This window comes from Sarcophilus harrisii, chromosome 6, assembly GCF_902635505.1.
Source record: "Sarcophilus harrisii chromosome 6, mSarHar1.11, whole genome shotgun sequence".
Lineage (NCBI taxonomy): Eukaryota > Metazoa > Chordata > Mammalia > Dasyuromorphia > Dasyuridae > Sarcophilus > Sarcophilus harrisii.
In genome coordinates, this window is record NC_045431.1 from 230,206,892 (window position 1) to 230,218,614 (window position 11,723).

Consider the following 11,723-nt stretch of genomic DNA (forward strand, 5'->3'; position numbering starts at 1 on the left):
AACAGTAGAAATGTGTAATTTTCAAACATTTAAATTTTATTTTTATTACTCAAATAATCTTCCAGAAACAAAATCAATACAACACACAGGTTATTACCAAAACTTGGAAAATGTATTATCCAAAAAAAGGACTAATTTAGAGAATGCAGTCCAAACATATGGCATGTCTGTTCTTAATGGATCCAAGAAATCCAATTGGGGTTGATGTAAAGCCCCATTTTAAGGTCTTACCTGCTGAGCAAGGAAAGTTCTTACTCTTTGTAAAAGTTCCTCCTTGAAACTGTCTGGTACAAGTGCTCTAGCTTTGGGAGTGAGCTCTGCTACCAAGGTGTCAACATTGACCTGTTCTACCCCTTTTTCTTGAATCACAGCTCGACAATGAGCTTGTAATTGATCTTTCCAACCACATTCAAGGAATTTCGCTCTTATCCTCTCTTGAAGTCGTTCTCGTTCCCCAGTTTCTATCAGTTTCTGGTGAAGAATTGCTTTCATCTGTGCATCCCTGTTCATGTGGTTATTGTGGGTTTCCTCAGAGCCATCCCCCGGAGAATAGGCAGGTGATGAAGTCCCCAAATCTCTATGGTCTCCTTGACAGTGTGTTTCCTCGCCTGGGGCCCGGGCCAGCTTTTTGTAGGTCTTCAAGACTGGTTTTTGCTTTCTGGAGAGGAAGCAGGAGGACGACCTCCTCAGTGTCTTCATTGAGGTCTGTCTCAGTCCAAGAGCTTGTGCTCCAGCCTCCAGGCGTCTGTTCTTCTCCAGTGGGTGGGCCCGCATTCTGGATGGCCTCTGCAATGGGTCTTGCTTTCTGTGGAGGAAGTAGGAGGATGACCTCCACGGTCTCTTTCTTGAAGTCTGTCTCAGTCTGAGAACTTGCGCTCCAGCTTCCAGCCACCACAAAGGTGAGAGATGGAATGAATCTGTCTCTCTGAGTCTGAGGGCTTGTGCTGCAGCCTCCAGCCAACACAAAGGTGAGAGATGGATTGAATGTCTCTGGCTGAGTTTGTCCCTGTTTATAGACTCTATTCAAAGTACATCATGGAAGGTTGAAGCTTGTAGAACTGTCCTAAGTACATGGAAACTAGAGAATTATCACCTTAATTCCATTGAGTTAACACCTTGTGGTAAGATTCCATGAATCCTGCTGAACTCCATCAACTTTGTGAGCAATTATCAATTCCACCTAGTTAACACCTTGTAAGAACCCTGGATTCAAGTTCAGAATTCTGGCCCATGACACCCTCTTGCTTTGAATCTTAAATCAAGTTGGGGCATGAATCAAAAGATCAACGTGGCTATACCCATGAATCAAATCTCATTTCCCTCCAGAGTCAGTCATACACCTATTGACCACTCATGGAAGAACATCAGGGGATCTCTTGCCAATCACTGAGTCTTCCCTGGGTATGCTGAGCATAAAGAAAAGAAGCATCTTTAGGATGGCAGGCAGATTATTTCCAGGCCCCAAAGCACATTATTCAGTGTAAGTGTTGCATAACTGATTGTTGATTGACTGAGATTTGAGTGAGATATCTGAGGGCTTTTTTGTAATGTTCTTGTCTGGTTTTCTGGAGCTCAGAGGAGCAGCCTTCCTTTCAGTTGAGGAATCACCACAAGAAGAACCAGTGGTTAAAGCTGAAATCCTTTATTATCTCTTTAACAGACTAGTTTCCTTGCCTGGGGCCCAGCTAGCATTCTCAAGAGCCTTTCAGACCGGCCTTGGTCTCACTGGGGAGAGAAGGAAGACAGGCCAGCCCCCAGGAGGCTGTTGATGAAGAAGATGTCTATCTAACCTTCTCATTTTACAGGAAAGCCATAGCCCAGAGGGGACTGATTTGCTAAGTCACACACACAGAGTACTTTAAACAGGATTCCTGTTCAGTCTTTAAATCCACCCCTCTTGATTTGCCTCCTCCCAGAATCTACTACTCAAAGGTGCTGGATTACTCTTCCCCACAGCACCCCCACCAAAAAGTCTTCAATGTCTCCCCATTGCCAGCAGGATCAACTCTAATCTACTTGTCCTGGCATTCAAGGTTCTCTGCCATCTCTCCCCAAATTCTCCTGTTCTTCTCTCCCTCTGCTGCCGTCTCTGAGTCTTCCCTGAAATATCTTCCATTGCGGGAGTGAGGGGGGAGGGGGGAAGAGGGAGGCACCATCCTTTTTCCATACCATTTTCTCTCTCTGTTTGACTTGTCCATTCATTCTAGTTTTTTAAAAAAAATTGTTCTTCAGTGACTTCCATTATATATCTTTTTAAAATTTATTTAAAATTTAAATACAAAATAGAAAAAAATTTCCATGTGTACAGCGGAATATAAGAAAAGATTCAAAATATAAAGCAGTAAATTTACTTTGCAAGAACTTTTATATAATAAATACTCCACATTGTGTTCTGAGCTGTCCATCTTTTTTTATTTTTTGCTTCCCTGTAGATTTTGTTTTGTTCTTTGCTGAAGACTTTTAACTTTATTCTCTTTCTTCCTTCCCCCTTTCCTCCTCCAAGAAAGTTGCAATTATTCATGGATATATATTTTATATACAAAAGTATGTGTTTATATAACCACATACATATATACCTACAACTTATATAGATACATACACTTGCATTCATAGATATCTATAATCATATACATATGTGCACATGTATATTCATATATTTCTATGAAAAACCATACTACACTTGTTTGTCCTTGTTTCTCTGAAGGTGAATAACATCATCCTTTGTAAGTCTAAGTCTCACCATATTTTTCTAAATCCACTAACTTGTTATGTCCTACACCACAGCAATATTGCAATCTACTGTCTGGTTATTTTAAACTTTAGACTAAGCAGTATTGATTAATATGGCCAACATATGGCGTGGTTTTCCTATTTTTCTCTTTTGTTTAAATCTGTTTTAGTTTTAGCTTTGTCTGAAATCATAATTGCTATCCTCTGCTTTGTTTCCCTGACAAATTCTTCTCCTGATCTTTATTATTATGTTAATCTAGATCTCATTTCCTATCCCTCCTCACTCCTTTGCTTTACTTTTACCCTATACCTTACCCTCCTATAATATAACCTATCCCCTTTAATGATCCCTCCCTTTTCCTCTCCCCCACCCTTATCCTATTTCCATTAATCTACATACCCTTCTCTACCCCTTCCCTCATCCTATTCCCTAACCCTCTTATTTCTTTATTAATTTGGAAACCTTTTTTTCCCTTCCAAATATATGTTATTCTCTTTGCCCCGATTAGATATGAGTCAGGTTCCTCTAAAAATTCTTTCCTTATGCTTCTGAATTTTATACTTCTGACTTTTATACTCCTCTAAACACACACACACACACACACACACACACACACACATTGTTCCCTCATTTACTTATTCCCCACAAGTTAAGTTCCAGACTACCAGCCCTCCTCCACCATCTAATTCCTCTGTTTCCTACAATGTTTTGCTTTTAAATTACATCATACTCGGCTCTATTCCGATCTTGCTTTCAAACCACCCAGTTTTATGTGACAATCTTAAAACATACATTTTCAAGTATATAACATATAAAATGTCTGTCCTTATTGAGTTCATCATAATTAGCCTTTAATGTGTAGTTTATATTTCTCTTGGATCTTATATGTCAAATTTTCTATCAAGTTCAAGTCTTTTTTGCAACAAAATCCGAAAAGTCTAGAAATTCATTGAACATTTGCCTTTTTTCCTTCAGGATTATGTTTAACTTTACTGAGTATATTTTCAACCACAACCCCAATTCTTTTTTTCTTCAATATATATTATTTCAAGGCCTATAATCTTTTAATGTAGCTCCTGTTAGGTCTTATGTAAGATCTACCCATAGGTCTCTGCGATATTTGAATTTTTTGTTTCTTTTTTTTTCCTTGTACCTCATGATATTCCCTACTTAACCTGAGGGTTCAAATCTGGTCATGATGCTCCTGTAGAATTTTCCTCACAGGAACATTTTCATGTGGTTATTGGTGGATTTTTTCTATTTTTACCTTTCCTTCTTGTTTTAATATTTTAGGGCAATTTTCTTTAATTATTTCCTGTATACACATTATACATATTATTCTTTAATTATTTCCTATATACACATTATACACAATTATTTTCTTGATACAATCTTGTATCAAAATTCTTTAAAAACAAATTTTACTGCAGTTTTCAGGTAGTACAATTATTCTTATATTTTCTCTTCTTGAATTGTTTTCTAGATCCATTGTTTTCTTATGAGATATCTCACATTCTGTTCTATTTTTTCATTCTTTATATTTTGTTTTATTATTTCTTGATCTCTTATAGCTTCATGACATAATAAAAGGTCTAGTTTTTCAAGGTCATTTATTCCTTAAGATTCTGAATCTCCTTTTCTATTGGTTAATTTTCTTTCACTTAATATTCTTGTTTTCTTTGATTTAAAAAGTTTCCTCAATCTCTTTTCATTTTAAGTTTTAAAGTTTCCTTTGAGTTCTCTGAATTCTTTTTGGACAGGTGACTATTCAACATTACTTTTGGGGGGTTGGAAGGGTTTTTTTTTTTTAACTTCAGAATTTTCCTCTGAAGATGAGTCCTGGTATTCTACATCCCTTTAGTAACTTTCTATGGTTAGGTTCTTTCTCTTTGGCTTGCTAATTAAAAAAAAAAAACTTTATTTATAGTTGCTTGTTAGGATGATCACCTCCAGTCCTGGGAGTGGGAGTACTGCCTGTAGTCTCAGGTCCTTCTTCACTTCTCTCCTCTAGTTTGGAACCCCAAATCAAGAACTCCACCTCAGGTAAGTCCCCACAGCCAGCAGTTCCCTGCTCTGGCACTCACCATGCCTATAGTGATTCCTCCTTGCCCAGGGCAGCCTTTCAGCAGCACAGCTGGGCCTGGTGTGGCTTATCAGTGGCAGTTCCCCCAATCTTCACAGAGACCCCCAACTCCTCACACTTTGGGGGAGGTGAAAGTTCATGTGGTTGGGACTGAGGCTATGTTTGTAACCTGGGGGAGCTAGGCTGGACTTCTAACCTCAATCTCTGCATCCTTCTTGCAAACTCCCACATCCCAGGAAGACCAGGTTCTGCCCTAATGCTTATTTGTTTTTGCTCATTTACCTTGAAGCAATATTTTGTCTCATTTGTAGGGGAAATATGGAGAGCTTGGGATTTTTTGTCCTACTCCAGCATCTTCCCAGAATCCTTTCTCCTTAAATATCTTAATGAAGGTTTTCCCTGATCCTCCTAACCTAGGTATGATGTCTCCTTACTCAGGAAGGTCATGGGAATCTATACATCTCTGATGGAGTTGATCTCCTCTTGCTGGGCTGTGAATGAGTGCCATTGGCTTGTGCCCCCAGGAGAGGGCTAGCTTCTTTTTCTCTATTCCTGGTGCCTAATATGCTCAGGGGCTACTCCATAAATATTGAGTGAATGAAAGAATTGAATGATTGAATGGGATGTAATGGAAGCAGCTTGAGGGGCTCCCCCCACCAGTTCTTGCTCTTCATCCCAGGTCTCACCTTCTAAAGCCAAATGCTCCAATTTATCCCTGGGCTGGCAGTGCCATCCTTGCCAGCCTGTGTCAGCTCTGAAATGCCCTTGCCCTCCTGATGCTGTCCCACAGTGCCTCAAGAAGCAGAAGCTGGTGATCGTAGCCCCTGCTGGTTGCAGACACCAGCTCAGATGGGCCCCAGCCTTTCGTTGTGCTGTTATAAACACAGATCTGGATTTCTATTTATCATCCACTAAGTGCTGACAACATAAAGGCATCTGCAGAGAGCTTGGGCAAGCCACAGGCTCACTACAGAAATACGTGGAACCCATCCGACAGGGTGAGACCGTTACATCTCACACTCTTGTTAAGGCTCCACAAACAATGTGTTTTACCTTGAACAAATTTCACTTCTGCTCCCTGGGCCTTGGCTCCCTCCTCTGTTTCATAACGGGGCTGAATTACCTGAACACAAAGATCCTCTGATACTGGGACCCCAAACAACACCATCTGGACAGTGAGACAACTCGGCACAAATAGCCCAGCTGCTCATCCCAGGCCAGAGATCACTCAAACAGCCAACACTTAGAGTTGGATGTCCCAGTGATTTCTTATTTCTGTTAAATATGACAGTGGCTGCCGCTCCCAAGCTACAGATAGTCTAAGCTTTTCAATATTTAGCTGTCTTAAAGGAAACCTGGCAGGTTTGTTAGGTCCCAAACTCCAGTAGGAATAAAAAATTCTCTCTCTCTCTCTCTCTCTCTCTCTCTCTCTCTCTCTCTCTCTCTCTCTCTCTCTCCTCTCTTTCTCCTTTCTCTCTCTCCTTCTCTCCTCTCTCTTTCCTTCTCTCTCTCCTCCCTCTCCTTCTCTCTCTCTCTTCACATGGCTCTTATTCTCTCTATGTCTCTTTCTTGATTTTTCTCTTTTTGTCTCTGACTGTCCATCTCTGTCTTTCTCTGTCTTTTTGTCTTTGTCCATTTTTGTCCATATCCGTCTCTCAAGTTTTGTTATCTCTGTCTCTCTATCTCTCTGTCTCTCTCTGTTCCCTGCCTCACCTCCACCCCCACCTATGGAGCCTGGCAGATCCTCAGACGTCTGTGGGTTCAAGAGAACAGTATTCAAGCTACCAATGTGGTAGCAACATCCTGCATGACAGGGATGCTAGAGAAGACCTGTATCAGAAGTAAGACCACTTAGCTGGCCTGGGTAGCCTGGGGCAGACTCACCTAGCAGGCAGCTAGGAGCAGAGAGTTGCTGCAAGGGCTAGGAGTAAGGAACTTCCTCCTGACATGTCCACCAAAAGCAGGATAACAGGGAAATGGTTTTCCTCCTTTTCTTATGAGGCTTTATTAGGGGACTTCCCTCAGCAAAAGCAGAAATGAGACATGCATTTATGGACATTACCAATGTGGCCATTTGTTTGGCTAAACTACATGTATTTGTCTGGAGGACTTTATTTTTATTTTATTGTTGTTCAGGTGAGGGGATAGGATACAGGAAAAAAATAATTGTTTTTAAAAATAAGTTAATTTTTTTAAGCATTGGTCTTCGGTCACAGGAATAAAAGATAAAGTATGAAGTAATATGAAAACAGATTTTTTTGAGAATGGTTGAATTCAGTCACAAAAGAGTTTGAATGCTATATTTCCAATTTATTTTCTAAATGTAATATGTATATGTGTGTACACGTACACATATATTTACATACATGAAAATGCAGTTATATGAGTATGTAAACGTGTATATGTAAACATAACATTTATTATGTTAGCAAATATAGACATGTATATGTTTTAACTGCATATATGTGCATATATTTATTTGTGCATATGTGTATACATATATATATATACACACATATATTTATGCAATTTATATTACTAGATAATTATAATCCATTGAAGTCAAGGGAAAAAAATTAGTGGGATATATGGGAATGATTCATGATCAGAAAGGGATAGATTAATGTTGGGAATGGATTCATAGCTTTGAATTTAATAGAATCCAAACTGAAACACTGAGAGGAAAAATTCAGGTCAGATCCATGTATACAGAGAGACCCAGCACCCTAAATGCTTCCTGGGACTAGAGGGATTGTTGGACACCCTGAGCTCAGAGCACCATCTGGTGTCTAATTCGGAGATTGTGCCTTAAATTGCTATTCCAATCTCCACCTATCTCTGAGAGTAGTGTTCCCTACTCATTACAAGAAGGCCCAATGTGAGAAGGGGAAGTAGGCAGAGAGAAAATTTAGAACTCAATATTTTTAAAAATGAAAGTTAAAATGTTCATATATAAATAAGAAAAGGAAAAAATTTATACAGAATAGAGGAATCGCTCAGACATCTCTCTAAATTCTCAGTTTATCTCTCAGACTTGTGGAGGAGGAAGAAATTTGTGACCAAAGATGAACTAGAGACGATTATTGATCACAAAATAGAAAGTTTTGATTACATCAAATTAAAAAGCCTTTGTACAAACAAAACTAATGCAAACAAGATTAGAAGGGAAGCAACAAACTGGGAAAACATCTTCACAGTTAAAGGTTCTGATAAAGGCCTCATTCCCAAAATATATAGAGAATTGACTCTAATTTATAAGAAATCAAGCCATTCTCCAATTGATAAATGGTCAAAGGATATGAATAGACAATTTTCAGATGAGGAAATTGAAACTATTTCCACTCATATGAAAGTGTTCTAAATCATTATTGATCAGAGAGATGCAAATTAAAACAACTCTGAGATACCACTACACACCTGTCAGATTGGCTAAGATGACAGGAAAAAATAATGATGATTGTTAGAGGGGATGCGGGAAAACTGGGACACTGATACATTGTTGGTGGAGTTGTGAACAAATCCAACCATTCTGGAGAGCAGTCTGGAATTATGCCCCAAAAGTTATCAAACTGTGCATACCCTTTGATCCAGCAGTGTTTCTACTGGGCTTATACCCCAAGGAGATACTAAAGAAGGGAAAGGGGCCAATATGTGCCAAAATGTTTGTGGCAGCCCTGTTTGTAGTGGCTAGAAGCTGGAAACTGAGTGGCTGCCCATCAATTGGAGAATGGTTGGGTAAATTGTGGTATATGAATGTTATGGAATATTATTGTTCTGTAAGAAATGACCAGCAGGATGAATACAGAGAGGCTTGGAGAGAATTACATGAACTGATGCTAAGTGAAATGAGCAGAACCAAGAGATCATTATATACGTTAACAACGATACTGTATGAAGATGTAATCTGATGGAAGTGGATTTCTTTGACAAAGAGACCTAATTCAGTTTCAATTGATCAATGATGGACAGAAGCAGCTACACCCAAAGAAAAAACACTGGGAAATAAATGTAAACTGTTTGCATTTTTGTTTTTCTTCCTGGGTTACTTTTACCTTCTGAATCCAATTCTCCCTGTGCAACAAGAAAACTGTTTGGATCTGCACACATACATTGTCTCTAGGATATACCAGGACATATTCAACATATATAGGACTGCTTGCCCTCTGGGGGAGGGGGTGGAGGGTGGGAGGGAAAAATCGGAACAGAAGTGAGTGCAAGGGATAATGTTGTAAAAAAAATTACCCTGACATGGATTCTGTCAATAAAAAGTTAGTATAAAAAAAAAAAAAAAGAGGGTGTCATGGGCCAGAACTCTGAACCTGAAAAAGATTCTTACAAGGTGTTAACTGGGTGGAATTGATAATTGCTCACAAAGGTGATGGAGTTTAGCAGGATTCATTGCATTTTAGCACAAGGTGTTAACTCAATAGAATTAAGGTGATAATTCTCTAGTTTACATATACTTAAGACAGTATTTAAGACAGTTCTACAAGCTTCACACCTTCCATGATGTACTTTGAATAGAGTGTATAAAGAGGGACAAACTCAGCCAGAGGCATTCAATCCATCTCTCACCTTTGTGTTGGCTGGAGGCTGCAGCACAAGCCCTCAGACTCAGAGAGACAGATTCATTGCATCTCTCACCTTTGTGTTGGCTGGAGGCTGCAGCACAAGTTCTCGGACTGAGACAGACTTCAAGAAAGAGACTGTGGAGGTCATCCTCCTACTTCCTCCACAGAAACCGAGACCCATTTCAGAGGCCATCCAGAATGCCATCCCACACACTCGGGAAAAACAGACGGCTGGAGGCTGGAGCAGAAGCTCTTGGACTGAGACATTCTTCAAGAAAGACACTGAGGAGGTCGTCCTCCTACTTCCTCCACAGAAAGCAAAAACCAGTCTTGAAGACCTACAAAAAGCTGGCCCGGACCCCAGGCAAGGAAACACACAGTGAAGGAGACAACCGAGATTTGGGAACTTCATCACCTGGCTATTCTCCCCGGGGATTGCTGTGCTCAAAGGAAGATTAACAAAATGGACACAGATGCACAAATGAGAGCAATAATTCTCCAGAAACTGATAGAAAATGGTGAAGGAGCACAACTTCAAGAGTTGCTAAGAGCTAAATTATTCGAATGTGGTTGGAAAGACCAAATAAAAGCTCATTGTCAAGATGGCATTAAAGAAAAAGAGGTAGAACACGTTACTGCTGCCAACTTGGCAGCAGAATCACTCCCAGAGCCAGAGCGCTTGTACCCGACAGCGTGAAGGAGGAACTCTTACAAAGAATAAGAACTTTCCTGGACCGGCATGCCAGTCTTTAAGATGGGCTAAGCATCACCACCATGTACTTTGATTTCTTGGATCCATGAAGAACAGACATGCCATTCGTTTGGAGGGCATTGTCTAAATTGGGCCCTTTTTTGTAGGATGAATTTTCCAAGTTTGGGGAATAACCTGCGTATTATATTGATTTTTTTCTGGAAGATTATTTGGATAATAAAAATAAAATTTAAATGTTTGCAAATTACATATTTCTACCGTTTTATTCTATGTTCTCTGTTTTCAAGTTTTAACATTGACCATAAATGTTATCTTTCACCAAGATGTCTGGCCCATTACAAGAGGGCACTGTGGGAAACACAGTCCCCCTGTCTCCTGTCCACCCAAAAACTCCCATTTAAGAAGGAAAACTCTATGTAAATAAGTAAACATAGACACACACACACACACCCCAGGTATAGAGAAAACATTGAATCCAATTTCTTATCTTCCCAAGGGAGAAGTGGAAGTAGGCAGACAGAAAATTTAGAATTCAAAATTTAAAAAATGATAGTAACTTGTTCATATATGATAAAGAAAAGGATATATATATATATATATATATATATATATATATATATATATACATAGAATAGAGAAAGCCCTCAGAAATCTCTCTAAATTCTCAGTTAACCAACAATTGGTTATTAAACATTTTCATATAAAAATACGGTAGCTGATCTGTGACTAGTCTTCATGGCATTCCAAACAAAGCAATATTCCGACTTCTTTGCTATATGCTCTGCATACCCAGGGAAGACTTAGTGATGGGCAATAGATACCCTAATGTCCTTCATCCCAGAGAGGTCAGTAGCTCTTTGACTGACTCTCCAAGGAAATGAAATTTGGTTCAAGGGTGTAGAAACCTTGATCTTTTGATTCTTCTCCCAACTTTACTCAAGATTCCAAGAAAGAGATTTCTTGGGGGATACCAAGAAAGGTGAAAACGGTTTTCCTCTCCCCCTGAAACTCCTATTTAATAATGAAGACTATATGTGAATAAGTATACACACACACACACACACACACACACACACACACACAATGTATATGGAAAAATCTCTCACCAAGAAGGCAAGAGCCTTCCCAAAGTTAGAAGGGGAAGTAGGCGGAGAGAAAATTTGGAACTCAATATTTTGAAAATGAAAGGTAAATTGTTCAAATATAAATAAGAAAAGGACAAAACCATATATAGAATTGAGTAATTGCTCAGACATCTCTCTCAGTTCTCAGTTGATCAAGAACCAATTAATAAACATTTATACTGAATAATCTGCTTTTAGGATGTTGGACTAGTGTGTCTACTATTCCAAGGAGAACAACCTTCCTACTTCTTTTTTCTATGGTCAGCATAGCCAGGGAAGACACAGTGATGGGCAATAGATCTCTGAATGCCCTTATTTCCAGAGAGGTCAGTAGCTCTATGACCGACTCTCCAGGGAAATGAAATTTGATTCAAGTGTGTATAAACCTTGATCTTTTGATTCATCCCCCAACTTGACTCAAGATTCCTGTAAAGCAGTGGGGATACCAGGTAAGTGAAAACACCTTTTCTGTCCCCCCAAAACATTTTACTTTCATTTTTTT

General features: G+C 39.3%; 1 protein-coding gene and 1 pseudogene across 1 annotated transcript in view; one reads left to right on the forward strand and one right to left on the reverse strand.

The window, feature by feature from the left end:
* The window catches only part of LOC105751048 (transcription and mRNA export factor ENY2-like), a 100,640-nt gene extending 100,130 nt beyond the window's left edge, over positions 1-510 (reverse strand). Inside the window, exon 1 of the mRNA XM_031943569.1 lies at positions 232-510. Coding sequence (XP_031799429.1) covers positions 232-510 — 279 coding nt within the window. The remainder of the gene's footprint in view (positions 1-231) is intronic.
* A 9,335-nt stretch (positions 511-9,845) lies between these two features.
* Positions 9,846-10,138, forward strand: LOC100934738 (annotated as a pseudogene).
* Positions 10,139-11,723: the final 1,585 nt, after the last annotated feature.